The 21568-nt window shown below is 44.4% G+C and overlaps 2 protein-coding genes across 17 annotated transcripts in view; both read right to left on the bottom strand.

The window, feature by feature from the left end:
- Nucleotides 1-3452, bottom strand: part of Get4 (guided entry of tail-anchored proteins factor 4) — a gene marked incomplete at its 5' end in the record, with an annotated part of 37351 nt that extends 33899 nt beyond the window's left edge. The window contains 1 exon segment of the mRNA NM_001310278.1: nt 3425-3452.
- The window catches only part of Sun1 (Sad1 and UNC84 domain containing 1), a 53171-nt gene that overhangs the window by 18431 nt on the left and 13172 nt on the right, over nt 1-21568 (bottom strand). For 5 of the 16 annotated variants that reach the window (XM_004840323.3, XM_021254614.2, XM_021254609.2 and 2 more), the window contains exons 2-9: nt 19172-19266; nt 13090-13278; nt 11445-11632; nt 10154-10180; nt 9871-10047; nt 1273-1470; nt 554-637; nt 46-156 (exon numbers count right to left, since the gene is read on the bottom strand). In XM_004840323.3, coding sequence (XP_004840380.2) covers nt 46-156; nt 554-637; nt 1273-1470; nt 9871-10047; nt 10154-10180; nt 11445-11632; nt 13090-13278; nt 19172-19248 — 1051 coding nt within the window. In that variant the 5' untranslated portion in view covers nt 19249-19266. Of the gene's footprint in view, nt 1-45; nt 157-553; nt 638-1272; nt 1471-9870; nt 10048-10153; nt 10218-11444; nt 11633-13089; nt 13279-17874; nt 17997-19171; nt 19267-21568 lie in introns of those variants that run through there. The other 11 variants (XM_087195846.1, XM_087195847.1, XM_087195849.1 and 8 more) reach the window with 7 other exon arrangements.

Below are 21568 nucleotides of genomic sequence, written 5' to 3'. Positions count from 1 at the left end.
AGCACTGTGACGGCATAACAACAAAGACAAGGGACAAGACACAACCTGCAAAGGTGCAGAGGTGCCCCATGGCCCCCACCACCCTGTGTGGCCTGGATGGCTGCCAGCGGGCGGCTGTGTGTGTCTCGAGGTGCTTCTTCCCCTTACAGTCATCGCCTGTGGGGTAGTGACAAACAGTGAAGTAATAGATTAATATGCAAACTTCATCAATCAAAACAGCACACAATGGGGCAGGGATTTAGCTCAGTGGTGCCGCCACCTGCCTCGCAAGCCCAAGGTCCCAAGTTCGATCCCCGGTACCAAAAAAACCAGCACATACAAAATAGAAGACATCAGGAAACTCAGTTACCCAAAGATATCACAGCACATACAACCTGGTGGTGGTTTGGTCTTACTACTGAGGGACTGAGCCAGAGCCACACCAGCCTATCCTAACCAGTGGGGCTGCTGAGCTCCCTCAGGCTACTGATCCCTGTGGTCAGCTGGCCAGCATCACCACAGGTTGGGGCCATTCCAAGACCAACTGCTGCAGGTGGAAGGGAAGCGTACTCACACAGTGACTCCCCGTGTACACTGGGACGGCCATCCTCCCTGGGAAGTTCTGTGACAGTCTTTCTCCCACAGTAACTACGATGGGCTGCAACATACACAAGAGGTGCTTAGGATGCTCACCAGGGTGAACTTTGTGCTCCCCACACCCCCAAAGCCAGTAGGACAGAGATCATTCCCAAGGCGATTCAGGGTGGCTGACAGCTCCTAAGGTAAATACAAGTGACAGGGCTTTACATGTAAGGAGAGATATTAAAACCCCATGCAGATAATACAATACAAAGACTGGCTTGCTTAACAATTATTTGAAATGGGCCAGGGATTTGGCTCAGTGGTGCCCACACCTGCCTCGCAACCGCAAGGTCCTGGGTTCGATCCCTGGTACCAAGAAAAAAAAATTTATTGAAACATGATTCCAAATGCCATCTAAATAAATTGGTTTTGCTTAAGAAAGGTAATAAGCAAACACTGAAAATTTAATATATTATCTTTTATGTTAAAACTTTAAAAATGTTTACTGAACAACTTTCAGAACTGAACTATGTACAGAGCACATGAACACCTTCACAAGCTCCTGTAATAAGACCCCTCAAGAGCAGCCAGAAGGAAGCAGTGCCAAGACTGAATGAGAGCATGAGTGAAGAGCCTTACAAGGAAAGCGTTTTCTCCATCTTGAAAGCATTATTTGGTGGAGAAAAGAGGAAAAAACAAACATTTAAATACCTTTTGATTCATGGCTTTTTGACTTACAGCTTTCTGATTCACAATCTTTTGATTCATAATTTTTCAATTTGTAATTGTCTGATTCATAATTGAGCTTCATTAAAACCACTTGAAAAAGTTGAGCTAAGAATGATGCAAAAGATGATGTAGTGTATCTGGCCAGCCACAAAGTCCTATCCATGTAGAAAGACACACCGCCTATTAAGAAACCGTGAACACATGTTATTTGTTCCCATAAAGCCAACATTTTCTTCCCTGACAATCCAAATGGCCAACTATTAATTTCAGAAGTGAAGCACTTTAAAAATGCACATAAAAGAAGACTGCCTCGGAAGTGTCCTCAGTAGTGACGAGATGGAGCTACACAAGAAGCCACCGCAAGGGCCTCCTCCATAAAACCACTCCACTCCAGGACTAACAACTCCACAATATTTGGTCTTGCCAAAGACCAGCCACCTTACACAGCCTCTGACTCTCCAGTCTGGGGTTTTTTAAAAACAACAAAAAAGACGCTTTATAAGTTTTAAAAGAACAGGCAAAAGGCTGTTCAGGAATAGGAACTATGTACTGGAAAAACATAAACCTGAGGCAACGAGCCCCAGTGCCAATTTTGTTTTACACAGCAGTATAAATTCTGCAGAGTCTGGTAAAAACAGCAAAAAATTTTATTAGAGACAATGCACTTCAGTCTTATTGATAATCAAAAATACTATATATTTTTTATCCATCAAATTGGCAAGATTCAGACAAAACAAAAATAAGACTTGGCAAGAATATGGGGATCTTGGGGCTAAAGGTCAGTGGTAAATGCTTAGCATGTGTAATGCCATGAGTTCTATGCCCAGCACCAAAAAATAAGAGAGAAGGAAGGGGACCCTTATCCTGATGTAGGGAAGAGCAATCTGAGTTGGTCTTTAACAAAGGCAATTGGAACAATCTAAATTGAACACATCCATTCATTTCCAGCTTGTTTACATTAAAGAGACACATCCATGTACAACCAAACAAACCAAAGAAACAATACTTTTAGTGGCATATAAACACAAAAAACATGGACATCCATCCAGAAAATGACTAAATTTTGATAAAATCATAAAGGTTAGACACTAAAAAGAATGAAGTTAATCTCAATTAGCTTATAAAATAAAAAGCTGCAAAACTATATATGTAGATGTACAAATGATGCCACTTTAAGTGAAGATACAAATGCACTTCACGCCACAGGAACATAACAGCTGGGTGAATTTAATACAATGCCACTGAGTGGTACACTTTAAGATGGTTAATGGTTAATTTTATCTTAGATGAATTTTAACATGGTCATGATGGAATCATAACTCGTATCTCTTGCTGCTGGGCAACTCTGAACCACCGGTGGTTCATGTATGACTGTTCCATTTGGTGGCATGGGACAGTCTCATCAGGTGGCACAAGCCACCCGATGAAATAGTTATGCATGTACCACTGGTGGTTCAAGCTGATGAGAACTGTTAATCATTTTTTTAAAAGCAGGAAAGAAGCTGACTTAAGTTATCTCAGGTGCTCAGCATTAACTGGGCACCTGAAACACTGCAGCATCTGGGGACATCTGGTTCAGTCCGAGCCTCACACCTCCCACCAGGTTTCTTACCGTAGCTAACCCCTTTCTTACCGCCGGTGCTTGCTGGTAGAATCGGCTCTGAGCGCATCCATGCAGAGCCCCAGCCCAGGCTAAATGCTGAGTGACACTGGCTGATATGGAGGTACCCAACCACACATGTCATCAAAGTACAAGGAAATTCACATCATTTTGACTCTGCCCCTTTCCTTTCCCCTTTGTATCAGTCAGTGCTCACTAGAGAAACACATTTAACACAAGATATATATGTACATAAGTAGTTACAAGACTGGCTTACAATGGCCACCAGGTGTGGAAGAGTACAAAAGGGCTGTCTACGTTCTAAAGATCCAAAGGATTCAGTCAAATGGGGCTGGGAATTTAGCTCAGTGGTTCTGCCGTCTACCTTGCAAGCGCAAGGTCCCGAGTTTGATCCCCGGTAAAACAAACAAACAAACAAACAAACACCGCCCCCCCCCAAAAAAAGGATTCAGTCAAAGGCCTGGACCTCACTGCAGTGTTCTGTGTGAGTCCATACCAGGAGGCCAAAGGGTCTGCAATGAAGGCTGAAGGGTCTGTGCAGGAGGCGCCAAGGAAATACAGAAGAGTCTGCACTGGAAGCCAGGAGACAACGTCCAAGGTGAAGGTGAAGACTGGAGCGCCTCCGAAAAACAGAAGCAAGCAAGCCTTCCTTTTTTGGTTTCCTTTTATATTATTTAGGTGACAAACCTACCCAGGTTGGGTCTCCTGTCTTTAGTAAATCCCCTCAGCCACACCCAGAACTATGCTGATCCAATTTAGTTGACTGTTACTCAAATCGACACCATTGGTTAACTAACACAATCTACCCCTTGTCAACTTGACAACCAGACACATAGAAAGCATATTAGGAGAGAACTACTATAATTGCAATCCTCGTTTCTATAGCTGATCATGGGGTTATAGCTAGTATTTATGCTTTCTTCTACTACCTACTACCTATTCTGTATTCCCTTGGCCTTCAACAAGCACTTTGATCTTGGTCCTTTCTCCAGTGGGTGACCCATACCTTCATTCCTGAAGTTCTGGACCATTTGCCATTCTTCCTGGATTGGGATGCTGTAGGTTTCCACTGACTTTAATAACAGGGCATAATAACACTAGGAGGCACCCTAAGGGATCTCCTGCATCCAAGTATATTCTTCCTTTCCCCTATTGTAGAGTACTTGAATTTCCCCCTTGATAGCCTGGGTCAATCACTCCCGTCCACACTGTAACTCCTTTAGCTTGTTTTCTCAGAGGTGTGAGGAGACCAAAATGACCAGGGGAAGTCTTAGCTCCCAGTTTACTGGTATCATTGTGCTTCCTGATGCAAGCCTTCCCCACTCTGGAACTAAGACTTCTAAGCCAGGATAGTGTAAAGTCATGTAGACAGGAAGCAAAATTTTGCCAGTGGATCACTGGGAGTAACAGTGAGTGGTACCATTCTCAGTTCCACCCTTTGATTCCTGTACCTGTTAATTCTGGCTATGGGAGACATAATACCATATAGTGGACACTGATTCAAAGCCTAGACAGCCTTTTAAAGAGCCTTTCTTTCCCCAGCTCTCCAAGATACTGTCACCTAGCTGGCGCTGTAACTGTGTCTTCAAAAGACCATTTCACTTTTCTATCAATCCAGCTGCTTCTGGATGGTAAGGAATATGGTAAGACGTCGGGAGTGATGCTACATAATTTTGGGGGAAAATCTTTTGATTAGGCCTAGTTCTCCTGCCTACAGGCCAGCTATGACATTTTGAGACATAATTCCATATTGGCCTCCGGTCACAACTGAGACCTCAATGATCCAGTGATGCTGTGATTCTCCAGAACAAGATTACACCAGCTGAAGACATCCTGGGAGGAACCAAATCTTCATCTACTCAGTTCCTCATTGTTCTTGGATTTCCACAGCCCCTCAGTCATTTGTTATATTTGTTTATCCCAATGTACTGAACTCTCTGCAAGTCACATCTGTTTCTCCTGATGTACTGAATAAAAGGTGTGGTAAGCCGGGGGCTTTAGTCTTTGCTGTCCAGAGCAGCACTGATCAGGCCCAAAGCTCAGCTTCTTCTCAAAGTCTCATTTTTTCTACATTTCCTGTATAGTAAGTTAATTCGCCTTGTGCTGCCGTGGCTCGCAGGAGACTAGGACTTACTGCAGAGGTTCTAGTAACGTCCCCTTTCCCTGTTCCCTACAGTAAGACAGGTATATTCCATGAGCAAGAGCCCACTGCTTCACTTCTTTGGCCATAAAATATGTTCTCTGGTCAGAGGCAATGCTGTGTAGAATTCCATGACCGTGGATAAAACATTCTATGAGTCCATGGATGGTAGTTTTGGCAGAAGCATTATGTGCAGGGAAGGCAAATCCATATCCAGAGTAAGCGTCTATGCCAGTAAAAACAAAGCATAGTCTTTTCCACGATGGAAGTGGTTTAATATAATCGACCTGCCACCAGGTCACAGGCTGATTACCCCAGGGAATGGCACCACACCAGGGACTCAGTGTTTGTCTCTGCTGCTGGCATATTGGGTATTCAGCAGTGGTTGTAGCCACGTCAGCATTGGTGAGTAGGAGTGCAGGTTGTTGCCCCCATGAATAGTCTCTATCCCAGTCACCATGGCCACTCTGTTCATGAGTCCATTGGGCAATGACAAGGATGGCTGAAGAAAGAGGTTGACTGCTATCTCCAGAATGGGTCATTCTATCCACTTAATTGTTAAAGTCCTCTTCTGCTGAGGTCATTTTTTGGTAAGCATTTACCTGGGATACAAATATTTTTACATTCCTTGGCCATATGGTCTATCCACATACCGCTTCTCCAAATATCTTTGTCACCAATTTTCCAGTCATGTTCCTTCCAAATTCCTGACCATCTGGCTAGACCATTAGCTACAGCTCATGTATACAGTAGCACATCTGACCATTTCTCTTTCCAAGCAAAACGCACTACTAGGTACTAGGTACACTGCCCAAAGTTCTGCCCACTGTGAAGAGTTCTCCTTCACTACTGTCCTTCCTACACGTTCTGGAAAGGGGCTATAATACTGTAGCTGTGCACTTGTGGATGGTGCCTGCATAACGTGCAGAACCATCCATAAACTAGGCCCCATCTTTCTTTTTTTTTTTTGGTACTGGGGATCAAACTCAGGTCCTTGCGCTTGAGAGGCAGGTGGTGGAACCACTGAGCTAAATCCCTGGCCCTAGGCCCTATCTTTCTCATCTTCTGACAACTCATATGATACACCCTATGAGGCCACAGGTGCATGCTGGGAGACAGAGGCAACACAGTAGAAGTAGGAACCATGGGCATCTGGGCAACTTCATTATGTAACTTACTTGTGCCCTCTGTACCTGCTCTGGCTCAGTCACATATGACCATTTCCATTTAATTGTGGGTTGTAGCTATGCACATCTAACTTTTATGACTCAGTGGATCAGATTAATAGCCAGCTCATGACAGACAACTCAAGTCGCACGATAACCTGGTGTTCCACAGTCAACTGTTCGGTTTCCACTAATGCCCAGTAGGAGGGGCCTGCCAGAGACTCCAAACAGCATCCCTACCTGCCACTGACACTTCAAGTATCACTGGATCTGCTGGATTATATGGCCCCAGTGACAGAGCAGCCTGAACAGCAGCCTAGACCTATTTCAGAGCTTTCTCTTGTTCTGGGCTCTACTCCTACTCAAAACTGGCAGCTTTCCAAGTCACTTGGTAAACGGGCCCGAGTAAAATACCCAAGTGAGGAATGTGTTGCCGCCAAAATTTACTAGGTATTTTGCCTTTTTTTTTTTGGTACCAGGAATTGAATTCGGGTCTTTGTGCTTGCAAGGCAGGCAGCAGAACCACTGAGCTAAATCCCCAGCCCCATGTGCTGCTTTTTTAATTGTGGGGGAGCCATATATAACAGCTTATCTTTCACTTCAGACATGATATCTCTACATGCCCCACATCACTGGACTCTTAAAAATTTCACTGAGGTAGAAGGACCTTGAATTTTAGTTGGATTTATTTCCCATCCTCTGGCTCGCAAAAGCTTTACTGACAAATCCAGAGTGACTGCTACCTCCTGTTCACTTGGTGCAGTCAATATAATACCATCACTGCAATGGACCAGTGTGCTACCTTGTGGGAGAGAAAGATGATCAAGATCCCGGCAAACTAAACTGTGACACAGGGCTGCAGTTACTATAACCCTGAGGTAGGACAGTGAGGGTGAACTGCTGGCCTTGACAGCTGAAAGCAAACTGTTTCTGATGGGCCTCATGGAGAGGTATGGAGAAGAAGGCATTTGGCAAATCAACACCTGCACACCAAGTACCAGGAGATGAGTTAATCAGCACAAGCAAGGAAACCACATCTGGTACAGCAGCTGCAACTGGAGTCACCGCTTGATTCAGTTTATAGTAATCTACCATCATTCTCTAATACCAGTCAGACTTCTGCACAGGACAAATGGGAGAATTAAACGGAGATGTGGTGGGGACCATGCTGGCATCCTCCAAGTCCTTGGTAGTGGCACTAATCTCTGCAATCCCTCCAGGGGATTGCAGATAAAGCATTATTGTTTTTGGCTTACCATTTTACTAGGCAAAGGCAACTCTAATGGCTTCCATTTGGCCTTTCCAATCATAAGAGCCCTGACACTACAGGTTAAGGAACCAATGTGAGGATCCTGACTAGTACTAAGTCTATCTATCCCAATTATGCATTCTGGAACAGGGAAAAAGACTACAGGATGGATTCAAGGAATTACTGGACCTACTATGAGTTGGACCTTTGCTAAAACTCTATTGATTATCTGACCTCCATAGGCCCCTACTCTTACTGGAGGGCCACGATGACATTCTGGATTCCCTGTAATCAGTGTTAGATCAGAACCAATGTCCAGTAAAACTCAAAAATGTCTGATTATTTCCCTTCTCCCAATGTACACTCTGGAAAAAGGCCTCAGGTTCCTTTAGGAAAGGATAGGAGAAAGACTGACCGTATAAATTTCTGATGGTGCACCAAGGTCCTTCCTCAAGGGGACCTGGCCTCTCCTTCATTCAAGGGGTTTTGTTTCTGTAAACTGGCTCAAATCCTGGATCTGGATAAGGGGCCATGATTCCGTTACTACAATTTGATGCAGGTTTCTGTTCATTTGCCCTTAAATTTTTTCATTATATAAATCTACAAAAAACTTTGTAGTCTTCCCATCTATTTCACTTTTGTAAACTGTGACTAATCAACCAACACCAAAGCCACAGGTCTACACACGTGAGACCATTCTGATCATTGTTCTGCTTCTGCTGTCCATTACGATAAGCACCTGTACCTTGCCTTTGGCTATTTAATGCTGCCATTTGACCCTTAACACTCCTGGATCCAATCAAACCTTTTGCCCTTAAGTTTCCCAACTAAGTAACTGTGGTCCCCACTGTAAAGTCTGGCATACAGAGAAGTGCAATGACAGGGCTCTTCAGGGATGCCAGTGCACATCTCTAACTCATTCACAGTGCTATCATTTGTTCCATACTTCTGCCAACCAGCAAAAACTATTAACACCGTTTTTTATTCCATGAGCTGCAACATTAAATTCAGAATCTCTGCTTAACAGGTCCATATTGACAAATTCAGCCTGATCCAGGTGTATGTTTCTGCCACCATTATCCCACACCCATAAAATCCATTTCTATACTTGCTCATCAGGCCTCTCCTTATAAGAGTTAGAAAACTCAAGTAGTTTGTTGGGAGGATAGTGGACCTCCTCATGGGTCACACTATGTACCTCACCCTTAGGAGCCTTCTGGGATTTGAGCCTGGTTATAGGCCTAGAGGCAAAAGTGGGTGGTGAGGGTGGGTCCTGAGGAGTGTCAGCATGACCATGCCTGGTCAGCACAGGATTAGTTTCCTCAGGTGTAGTAGGAGAACCCAACACCACAGGGGGTGGGCGTGGGGGTGCCTCTGCCACTGTGGGTGGAAACATCTCTTCCTGGGGCAAAATAATCTCCTTAGAGCCTAGGAGCTCAACATCCGAAGCCTCCCCAAACATCTCCATCTCAGTTTATGGGATCCCATTCTTTGGGTGAGTGCCCTCACCTTTACTTCCAATACCTTTGGAGGCTGAGTATTAAACTTCCACTGTATTTCAGCCAATCAAATTATGAGGGCCTGTGTTTGGGTTTCTGTAATCTCAGTCCTGTGGCTAAAGGAGAGGAGATTCTCTTTCAGGACACACTTTAAAAAGTTTTAAATTTTTTATGTATCTGGAGCTGGGAATTTGAATCTCTTGAGCTCCTCATTTTTCTTTATTAATTTGTCCTCACAGTTAGAAGACTAGATTTCTGATGGATGTTTTGAGCTCATTGTTTTTCTCAACTACTTTGTCCAGAGATGATAAGAGCAACCAGCTAACATCATTATTATTTCCACTCTGCCAAAAATACTCAAAAGTTTCATATATGGAGTCACTGAATTCCTTACATCTCACAAGAGATGAATTAGGATAATCAAATGGATCTACATTGTGTTATTACTTTAAACAGTTCACATCAAGGACTATCAATACTCCCCACAATATCAGAAAGGGAGACCATGACATTATTAGGCCTCATCAAATTAGAAAGCCAACTCCAGGAACCACTAAAGCCATTAAAGAACTTCATCTACTCCCTGTACCAAAATGTGTAGCTGTTCATGCTTACCTGAGAAAGAGATTTAATGCAAGATATATAAGCATACGAGGATTTACAAGATTGGCTTAAAATGGCCGCCCCACAGAGTCCAATGTGGAAGAGTGCAAAAGACTGTCTGTATGCTGAAGAAGAGGACAAGCAGAGCAAGCTACATTTGCAACGTATTTCTCTAAACTTTTAGATGACAGTTTTTGAGTCCAAGTCCAACAGAAATGGTGCAGACACAGAGATCTATAAAATCTGTTTTGTAACAAGAAAAGGAATATATGGACACTGAAACTTTCTAAAGACAGACTTACGTTTCAGATTCCTATCCCTGGAATAAATCCTTGAGGAAGGCCCGTGGGTGGCAGGGTGGGCAGTGAGCACATCTGTGCGCTCCGAGAGCATGCTGCAATCTCTGCAGGTGTACCCATTTCGGGCTGCTGTGTCTGCTGCCAGGTCACCATTTCCCTGAGCGGCAGCTTTATTTCCACCTGAAGTTTCCAAAAAGTAGACAGAATCTGTTTATCACAATCTGCAGACACCTAATTACATCTTCTATTCTGAAAAGTATGCAGGAAAAAAGACTCAAGTAATTACCTTTAAGATCGCCATCATCATCAAGACCTGAAAAACACATACATATTTTTGCTTCTGAACGGAACTGATCCCACCAGGAAAAAAAAAAAAAAAAGAGTAAAGGTTGCCATGGTGACATATAAGCATTCAAGGTAAAGATGTTTTATTCACTAAGGAGCTGGCAGTGATGCAGAACTCTGCAGGCCTCACCTGCTGACTTGAAGTGGAGGTGGCCTTGGCAGAACCCATGCCCAACAACACATACTCTGATCCCAAGAGGCAGGCAGGAGGTGTGGGGAGCCAGACGTCCAGGACACTCTCAGCACCCATGAGTGAGATGGAGCCTCCTAACTAGTAGCAGTGCTCCCAAAGGAGTACACAGGATTTCTGGAGTAAGCTGAGTCTTCAACTCACTCAGAAAAGCCAGTCAGAACATAGATGGACTCAACAAACAGCTCTGTACTCCTCACCAAAGGGACGTCCCCTGTTCAGCCTTAGGATGCCGTATGTGCCCATGCAGATATGTATCACACTGCCATGGGCTTTGGTCAGGACACAGCCACCTCACTTTGCTTCTCAGTTAACTCCGCACACCATTCCTTCTCATGACTTGGAAAAATGTTCTGGCTGCCATGCTGCTCAGCGATTTCTAGAAACACACTGGTGAATTTCTGTACTGTCTTTTTTGTTTAAATATTCTACAAAAGCAATGCATTTAGCCAGGTGAGGTGCTATGTGCCTGTAATGCCAGCTACTCAGGAGGCTGAGGCAAGAGGATCCCACATTTAAGGCCTAGGCAATTGTTAAAAGACCAGGCAATTTATGAAAACACTGGCTCAGGGCCAGGGATTTAGCTCAGTGCTTTCACCGCCTGCTGCGCAAGCGCAGGGACCCAAGTTCGATCCCTAGTACCAAAAATAAAATAAAATAAAACACAGGCTCAGAAGAAAAACTTTTAAAAACACAAAAAGAAGAAAAAAAATTTTAAATGTAGCTCAGTGATAAGAGTGCTCACCTAGCACTCAAAAGCCCCTGGGTTCAATACCTAGTAGTGGAAAAAATATTATTTAGAAAAATATCATCAGATCACTGCCTGATCTTCCACATCATAATGGGCAGTTTCACCTTAGCTAGGCAGGGCAGCACCCAAAAAATTTCTTCCTGAGTGTGATGAGAACCCGATTTCCCCCTCTGATGTTCCTTGAACTGGAACATGGTAAATCAGCCCCCAGATACACCTTGCCTCCTTTCCAGAACAATCACAGGAAAAAACAGGCCAGGGCCAAGCTATCCGCATCTCCTAGTGACTCACCCCAGAAGTGGTCCACTTTGGTCTGCTCTTGAATCAGAGACTCATCCAGAACCGGAGGCTGCAGAGACACAGTGCCCTGTAGGCTGCCAGAGCCGCCCTGGCTGACACTGGAGGATGTGGCCTTCCCTGACAGGTGGTTGATGCTAAAGGAGGCCTGCTTGCTTGCACTTCTGCGTTGTTTTACTGTTCTGGAGAGAAGGGAGTAAGAAACACATTTACATACCTTTTCTAGTCAATACAAAATGATTGGGTTTTACCAGCACAAAATCTGTGGCTGAGGATAAATCCAGGGTTTTAAAGTAAACCACTTTGTAATGCCTTTTCTCCTGTAATAAAACTCCTATTAATCTACAAAATAATTTCTAAGCTGGAGTCCAAAAACTACCATAAAATTGTAAACACAAAATAACTACAGATTATTTTGTGGCCGATGTCTCGAAAGTGGTTCAAATGTAAAATAACCTGAAAATAAAAATGACCTAAAAATTTCTTTAAAATTATGACTTGTAAATTTAACTCTTGTGCTTTTCTGAAATTGGTAGTGGGGAAAGCAGTGACAAACTCACCACCTGAGCAGCCATATCCCTGGTCTGTCACCAAGGACAGACCTCATGGTCTCTGTGTACTCAGCACAGCTGGGTGGGTCTGACACTGAGCATACTGGAGCCAACTGGCTCTCAGCTTTGTCATGAAACTACTGCACCTGAGGCTCACAAAGTGAGGAATCTAATTTTTAAATTTTTTTTATTTTTGGGACCGGGGATTTAGCTCAGTGGTTCCAGTGCCTGCCTCACAAAAGCAAGGTCCCAAGTTTGATCCCTGGTACCAAAAAAAAAAAAAAAAATTATTTTTAGTTTTTGGTACTGGGGATCAAACCCCAAGTGCAAGGGACCTTGAGCTTTCAAGGCAGGCAGTGGAATCACTGAGCTAAATCCCCAGCCCTCTAATGTTTTAGATAACAAACTCCCGGGAGACCAGCTGGAAGCACAATTACAGGTCTAGGCACCAGCAATCCTACCATCTCCACTCCAAAGAGCCACCTTAGCACAGTAAAGGTGTCACTTTCATTCCTTGTCTCTCCACAGCAGAGGCAGAAGAAACTGTGTAAACTCTGCTCCTTCTTGGTACAGGAGAGGTACCAAGAGTACCCCTGGGACTTCAGAGTCCCGAGAGCAAATGCACTTGACAGTGGAACACGGGTGCATACCTAAACTGCAAGTGTGCCTGCTCACTCACATAACTTGACAGACAGATACAAGTCACCAACGACAGAGGCCGTCTGTGCTAGAGGTGAAGCCCTGGCAACACTCCTCCCCCTCGACATTTAGGAGGTGTTCATTATAAGGACAAGGCAGCCCCAGAGAATGTCCGTATCACTGGGAGTCAAGTAGCTCTCAAGAGCTTAGGTGTACCACCTGCACTCTGTAGAAGCTCAAGAGGAGGCACCCACACAGATTCCAGACTCCGTTTGCCTTTATTCACAGCAAAGCTATGACTTCATAGGGTGGTTCTGTGCATGTGTGCACACACACATATATGCTTAAGTTCAAGCAGGTGGGGGAACACGTTCTCAGACTGAACAAGCTTCTAAGACTGGTTTTAATTGGGGCTGGAAGCCATGAAGACAAAGCTAAGTGGTACTCACCTGGTCACTCTGTCCTTGAAGGAGGCTGTGCTGCTAGCACAGGAGTGTGCATCCATAGCTTGGCTGTCCCCAGAGCTATACGCTGCTGTGACCAGGCGCAAGCTACGACGAGACATCCTTGGAGAATCAAATACAGGATCCAATCTATGCTCAGTCTCAAAATCCAGAGCATCAGAAGAATAACTTGAACTAGAAGGAAAAGATGTCAGAGATAAATTAGGTTAACAGCCCAGGTCCAAAACAAATGAAGTAACAAGCAGAATGCATAAGTTCTTGTGAATGTTAAGGAGCTACTATTTGTGTATCACAATCTTCCTATAAAGCAGAAATGTAAGTGCACAAAAATCAGTCAACAAATGCTTTCTGTGTGTGCCCTTACCACTCTTACTCACATGCAGACTTACCCCTAAGAACTACCACCTTAGGAAAGGCTGTCTATAACAATCCCTACTTATGGGGAATTACAGTGATAATATAAAAAAAAAATCAGAGTACACATAACTAGCAGACACCACCCCTGACAGAGCAGGTAACAAGAAGAGCAGCTACTGCGTGATATTTCACCCAACTGGCCAGTACATCACTGAACAAGTGTTATGGCTTCTATCTAGATATCCCCCCAAACCCCCATATCATAGGTGGGGCTTTTCGGAGATGACTGGATCTAGCGTTGTGCTGCTGGGATTGATTCTCAGTGTGATGCTAGGATTACGGGTGTGAGTACTACCTGCCCAAAGGGCCGGTGGCCTGGGTAAGATATATGGAACAGAAAGAACTGCTGTGTTTGTTGCATGTCGCTTGCTGCCTGCTGCCTTCTGCCTGCCCTGCTCTGCCACGGACTGTTTCTCTTCTATGTTATCCCTCTTCCATGCTACCCTGCCTTAGAGCCAGCCAACTATGAACCGAAACCTCTACAGACTGTGGGCTCCTTTTAACTTTGGGTGTCGAGTATTTTATCTCAGTAATGAGAAAGTAACTAAGACAACAAGTCAATGTGAGAAAAAGGAAACACAAGCTCCTGCAAAAGCAGGAACAGAGCATCCAAGCTAGACTCAGGCAAGATCACTTGAGTCTGCATGTGACAAAGAAAGTCATTTCTTAATCCTAGCACAAGGCAGGAGGATCACAAGTTTGAGCCTAGCCTGGTGAATTTAGCAAGACCCTATTTTAAAATATAAAAATACAGGGGCGGGGGTTTAGCTCAGTGGTTCCGCCACCTGTCTCGCAAGCACAAAATCCTGAGTTCGATCCCCAGTACCAAAAAAAAAAAAATTACGCACGCACACACACACACACACACACACACACACAAAGGGCCGTGGGTGTAGCTCAGTACAAAGATTTGAGTTCAATCCCCAGAACTGCACCGCCCCACAAAAAAGAGTCAGTTCCAATGCCTTCTACATAATTGCTAAATCAATGCAATTAAATAAAAGATGCATCATTCTGTGTGGCTGGTAAGTCAAAAATCACTGATGGAAGGAACTCTCTCTGGGGATGAACAGGTATGGTACATGCCATTTGCCTGGCGTTCAAGGCCGTCCTGGCACTGTCATCAGCCCCCTCATTCAAGACATGAATCATAGTCACCCCAGGGAAGAAGATGTACACTCCGACATGAGGATGAAGGGAGGTGATGGGGCAAGGTTCTCTCAGAGAAGAGGGAAGACACAACACAGGCTGGCTGAGCACCTCCTAACATGAGAGAAATGGCCCACCATGCCACCGGAAGCTGCGGAGGAAGAAATGGGCAAGGGAGTCAGGGTCTGGCTATCACAGGCCTTCATGTTCTGCTAGAGAATGTGTGTGCGCGTGTGTGTGTCGGGAGTTTCCAGAGTCTCACGGTCCCTCCACGGTGAGGTGGCATGCCCACTAAGTGGGACAACCTGGCAGTGTGAGGTCATGGAATCAGCTCACATTGGGGAGCAGGGCTGGAATCTAGAAATCAACATTGATTAGGAGCATCTGCATAAAGTGAAGGCTAAAGAATGCATTTGTGCTGGGCATGGTGGTGCACGTCTATGATCCCAGCACTCAGGTGGCTGTGGCAAGTGATCAGGAAGATCACTCTAAGTTCAAGGCCACCCTGGGCTACATATTGAGTTCAAAGACCAGTCTGAACTACTAGACACATGGTGAGTATGACTGGGACTATGTTTCTCAGTCAGATTTACATTTGAATCAGAAAGCAGGTGGCTCTCCTAATGTGGTGGACGGCATCCAATCAGGTGAAGGGCTGGACAGAACAGGAAGGCAGACCCTCTTCCAAACAGGAAGGAGACCTCTTGCCTGGCAGCCTGTGAGCTAGGACATGGGCTCTTCCTGGCCGTGAGTTCAGTGCTGCCAACTGGAACTGCAATGCACCCTTGGCTCTCCTGGGCTGCAGCTGCTGACTCAGCTGTGCATCTTGGGACCTGCCAATTCCTTGCATGCAGTCTCTTTACACACACACACCCACACCCACACCCACACCCACACCCACACCCACACCCACACTCCTCTGGGTAACGCTGGCCCACACTCCTTCTTGCTGTGCTGGAAAGGAAATTCGACTGTAGCCCGCATCTCTCCCCCTTTCTCCTCTCCGGAACCCTTCTTCCTCTGGAGGGTACTTCTGGCCCTTTTTTCTTCATCTTCCACATTCTATTGGCTCCTTATCAGCAGCATCTACGCAGGCTCTCAGCTGGCCACACCCTGTACCCTCTCCCTGGCAAGCAGAGAAAGCTACTTGTCCTCTGCTCTCAGCTGCCTGCTCAGCTTTTCCATCAGGGCCTGGGCTCTCAGCCACCAACTCAAAGCCAGTGTTTGTCCTTTGCCTAGAGTAGCCTCTTTAGCTCCCAGGGAGACCCTGGTGAATTCACCCAGCAACATTCCCATTCTGTGGGCAGCTCAGCTGCCAATGGATGTCAAAGGAGGCAGAGGCTGCCTCCCCGCTAGACTACTCTCTGAATGGGGTGGGCAGCACTGGACACCAACATCTATAATACTCACAATGGAGGGAACCTGATGGGGACTTGGCAACTGATGGGACAAGCTGACAACAACAGGAAACCCCAACACCACAAAACAGATGACTGATACCAGGAGCCTCCTCAAGACTGAGGGGATACTATGTGCCACTGCACCCCTGGCCACAGAGGCATGCCAATACAGAAAGAAGGAAATAAAAGAAGGCCAACTTTCAGATCTAACACCTCTTCACAGGAAATCAGGTCAGGACTCAAGAAAGAAATCAACTGGGTGTGGTGGCACAGGATTCCAATCCCAGCACTCTGAGAGGCTGAGGCAGGAGCATTTCAAGGTCAAAGGCAACCTGAGCAACTTAATGACTTAGCAAGACTCTGCCTTAAAATAAAAAATAAAGTTTTTTAAAAGGGCTGGGATGTAGCTCAGTGCAAAGGTCTTTGGTCTGGTCATTAGTACAAAACCAAAAAACAATACAAGGACCACGACTGGGTTGGGCTGGTTTAAAAAACTGATTGTAAAAACTAAAGTCAATGACCTGGGAGAAACTGGAATACTGACTAAATATGAGGTGTTAAGGACCAATTACTGGGGTTGGCAGGGTATGGTGGAACATGCCTGTAATCTTAGCACTTGGAAGGCTGAGGCAGAAGGATCACTGTGAGTTTGAGGCCAGCCTGGGCTAGTGAGTTCAAAGGCAACTTAAACTATATAGTGAGGCCCTGTCTCAAAAACAAAAACAAAATAAATAAATTAAATTACTGTACTAGGGTTTTGGTGCGATACTGGTATTTTGGTTGGTTACCTAGAGTAACCCGTAGAGAATGGATGAAGTCTTGGGCAGTCAAACAAGTTTCCTGCTACACTTTGAATTTTACATTGTAAGATATTTTCCACAAGAGAAAAAAAAGTTAATGAAACACACAGAGTGACGAGGACGTTAAAAAATCAGGTGTTCACTGAAATTGCCAAGAACTAGGACGAGAGCAGTGCGGAACCTGAGGTGAGGTGCTACTGGAAAACAGTGTGGATGGGACCCCTCCACCTCTAGGTGAGGAAAGAGCTGTGCCTGTGACCAGGCTCCCCCCCGGTTAGAAGACAAGGGGCTTCCAGAGCAGAGGCTGGCAATAAGGACAGCTGAGAACAGAAGGACAGACAGCACAGCCACGGTGTGAGAATGTGATGCTGGGGGCTGGTACAGGTTGCTGTGCCATGCTCTGGCTCACTGCCAAGTCTGCCAGGCCCAGCCCCCATCTTTCCACTCTTCTGTCTGGCCCTGCCATCCCTGGGCCTGTGGCAATCTGACCCATTCCGGGGGTCTGTCACTACATGCCAGTGACTGCTGGCCTGGCTCACCAACTCTCTCCTTATCACTGAGTCTTCTGTCATTGGTCGACTTCTCCTAGCCTTCTCCTCCTCTGAGCGCCAATCCCAGAAGCCCCCATGCTCATCCACCTACTTCCTCTCCTGAACCTCTGCTACATGGCTGTCACCCCCTCTCCGGCCCTGACCTTGCACAGCCTATTCCAGGCCACCACTGGTCTCACTGTTCTGTGTACACAGGACCCAGTTCTGGGATGATGTACAGCTTCCTAGATTTAAACTCTTCATACTTTCCACTTCCCTTAAATAAAACTTAAATTTCCAACATAGCTTAGGACACCATGCCTGATCAACTCCTGTCCATCTGCTTTATCCACAGCTCTAAGAAAAAGCTGTGATTTCAACGAATTTAGTGTAACTTTCCCATTATACAGACTAGCCATAAGCATTTTTTCAAACTATACTTAAAATGGGTTATAAAAGCTAAAAATAAATTACCAAGAATAACTTTCTATGCTCCACAGCAGGAACAGGGAGCAACTTCACTTGAGCTGGCCAGTTCTGATACTCCAGAGTTCCTCTCAGAGACAGAGCGTGTCCCTGGGCAGAGGCGACAGGGCCTGGAATCATGAATAGAAGCTCAACTGTCAAATGTGAGATCTGAACAAAGACTACTAATAAGTATTTTTTTTTAAAAAATCGAAGCCATACTCTTAAGTGAAATAAATAGGACACACACGTGTTAATACCAATACTATCTCTGGTGTGAGGAACTGAAAGTGTAAATAAGGATCAAAATGTATAATACATAATGTGAAATAGGAAGAAAAGGTGCAAAGGGGAAGGGGGAGGAGGAAGGGAAAGGAAAGGGAATAAACATAAGAAAAGGAGAAAAATGGAAACAAAGTCATTGTAAATAGGAAGGGGTGCAGGGGTTGAAGGGAGGGGTGGGAAATAGGAAAAAAAAATAAGAACCAAGATATATCATGTCAAAGTACAAATTCCAAATGATGAATGTCATCATATTGTATACCTAAAATGTACCAATAAATGAACCTTTAAAAAACTTTCTAATTTTCTTACGGTTTCTTTATATTTGCAACCTTGAGAAGATAAACCACTGAAAGGTGATACAAACACTTTCTCCATGTGCCTTTAGGCATCTTGCCACGGTGCCTGGCTTTTGTTACTTGCAGTCAGATCCCCACCAGCCTAGTAACGGAGCTTCTTTGGCACTAGGCCATTACTGTATGTATGGAGTTTCATTTCAGCCATCCTTTCTATCTGACATGGCAGGTCAGCAACTCTTAAGACTTAAATGTTAAATTTTAGGATATCAGACCATGAATAAAAACAGAAAATGGCACCTGATCAAAGTCATGCTCTTCAAACCGTAGTCTTTCAAAATATTCTTTCAGGTTATTTCTGTCAACTCAGAACCATCGAGTCATCTGCATAAATCACAACACACTAGCCTGACCACAGACTTGTCCTAAAGATCACAGCCCTGTAGGTGGGGCTCAAGCAGCAAGTCACTTGCAATTACTCACATGTATGTCACCGGATGAGTTGATGCAAAAATATGTGGCCCTCAGAGCAGCCACACAGCCTCTGTCTCTGTGTAGGCTCAGCAGTGCTGCAGTCTTAATGCAACATAAAGGCTAAGATTTTTCCATTTTCCAGACAGAACACAGTTATGGTGGTCCCCTGAAAGCCCTGCAGGTCCACACACAGGAGGAATGTTTGGCCTCAAGGCCAGGCCCTGGGCAGGCACAGCACCCACCTGAGAACTCACCTGAGTGCATAGGTGTAGCCAGTGTTCTCTGGCACACACTGGGGTGGGGTATACGTGTGCAGTCGAGAAAAGTCCATGTTCACTGTCTCAGCATACTGCAGAGGGAAGAAAGAACCAGAGTGTTAAAGGGTTATAAGATTTTAATGACACAAAGCCAGCAGTCGTTTTTAATTTTGGGATTTTTTTGGGGTACTGGGGATCGAACTCGGGACCTTGCGCTTGCAAGACAGGTGGCAGCACCACTGAGCTAAATTCCCGGCCCTAATTTTTGTTTTTAATAAAGGAGACAAGTTGCCAGGGATTTAGCTCAGTGGTGCCGTCACCTGCCCTGCAAGCGTAAGGTCCTGACTTTGATCCCCAGTACCAAAAAACAAAAATACCGGAGACAAGTTTTCTGAGTTACAGTTCCACTTTGTCATGTCAAGTCTCCCTAATGCACCCAAAGGAAGAGTAACAGAAGAAATCTAAGACTTACAAACACTGAGGTACTTCAAAGAAATGCTGAAGTAATTCAGAACCCTTTTTCAAAATGTATTTTTAAATTTCTGACAGTGACAAAATGTTCTGTCTTTGGGAATAAGGCTTTATTGTTAACTAAAATAGAACTAATCAACTGTTATTTCATAGTCAAAAAGCAGTATTTTAATACTTTACTGAATAGCTAAGATTTTTCATAAGCACCTCAGAATCAGAAAACAAACTATGGGATAAATAATTTTTAAAAAGACTAGGGCAGGGCTGGGGATTTAGCTCAGCGGTTCTGCCGCCTGCCTCGCAAGCCCAAGGACCTGGAAAAAAAAAAGCCTAGGGTATTGTTTACACTTTTTTTTCCCCCCAAGAAAACACAGATTATTTATTAAATTTAAAGTGGCAGGGCCAGGGATTTAGCTCAGTGCCTCCTGCCTCGAAAGCACAAGGACCCGAGTTTGATCCCCAGTACCAAAAAAAAAAGTGGCAGCCAGACCAAATGAGCTCGGAACTTAGAGCAGCTGCAGGCTGGCTCCACAGAGTAAGGCGGAACCACAGGAGGCACAGAGTGTTGTAGGCTGAACAAATGGGGTTCAAGCCTCACAGGAAGAAACTAGCCTGAACTTCACTGGAATTAAAGGTTCAGGCTTACGGCTGGCTTGTGGGATTAATCAACATGGATCTGGACTCTGTCTATTCATTCTGTCTACCAATGACAACAGACATGCCTTGTAAAGGATTTTTTATTTTCTTATTTTCTTTGTTTTTGTTTTGTTTTCTTGATTGTTCTTGTTTTTTATATGAGTGAATATTATTTCTGGTTTTGTTGCTGTTGTGGTTCTGTTGTTTTTATTTCTTCCTCTTTCCTCCTGTCTTCACCATTTCACAAAGTTTGACCAATCTTCTTTTGTCCTCCAGGCTTGCTTCTAATCTCTTCCTCCTCTTCTATTTCTCCCCCAACCCCTTTTAAATTTTCTCCCCTGAAGGTAAAATTGCCCTACCAAGGGCATATTTACTGTGTGCAATTTTCTCTTTTTTTTTCCCTTAAATTCTTTTATTGGTATATTTTAGGTATACAATACATTTACATTTATCATTGGGAACTTTACATGATGTACCTGTACATAATGTATCTTGGTTCTTTTTCCCTATTCCCTGCCCTCCCTTCAACCCCTTCATCCTTCCCTATTTACAAAGACTTTGTTTCCATTTTTTCCTTTTCTCATAATTTTTCCTTTCCCTTCTTTCCTTTCCTGTGTGCAATTTTCTGTTTTAGATTTTTTTATATAACCACAAATCTAGTTCATAGGATTAAAGGAGGCAAATTACTAGTTACCACAGTTTGTCATTTTCTAGGCTGTGTTTGATGCTGTTGTTATTGCTAATTGTACTACTTTAGCCAAGGTGACATAATTGTGCTCATCAATATTTCTCTCTAGAATGCCAAGACTGAAATTGCCAAAGGGTCATAGCAATACTATAGGCCAGTGCCAAAGAACCAGGGGCTAGGCCAAGCAGGCAGCAACTTCTCATCCCCAATAAACTGAAGAGGTAGGACCTTGCAACAGGCTCAAAACCTAAAAGCCAGCTACACCTGGAAGACATTTCTGAGAAGCAGTCATTTCCTAAGGATTCTAAATACTAGCAATAAAGCTACTTACCAATAAGCAACTTACAAGCATCAACCCAGCAACAAAAACAACAAAAAAAAAGAAAGAAAAAAAAATGAGAAGATACTTAAGCAAGATGCAGCCGCAAACTTCCAGCTCACTAAAGGCAAAACAAGGGGACAATGAGGTGGAACAATGTGAAATCCACCCACCTAGACTCTCTGAAGGAGTAACAAAGCAGATGAATGAGGCTCTAGAAAAAAACTGTATCAGAAATAGTTTCTCAGATAACTACAAAGATGGTGACCATAATGAAAGA

Source organism: Heterocephalus glaber, unplaced genomic scaffold (genome assembly GCF_053883595.1).
Source record: "Heterocephalus glaber isolate CG9 unplaced genomic scaffold, H.glaber_assembly_v1.0 deba00001610, whole genome shotgun sequence".
Taxonomy (NCBI): Eukaryota; Metazoa; Chordata; class Mammalia; order Rodentia; family Bathyergidae; genus Heterocephalus; species Heterocephalus glaber.
Note: the sequence above shows the minus strand (reverse complement) of the source record. Positions and strands in the feature narration are given on the sequence as shown.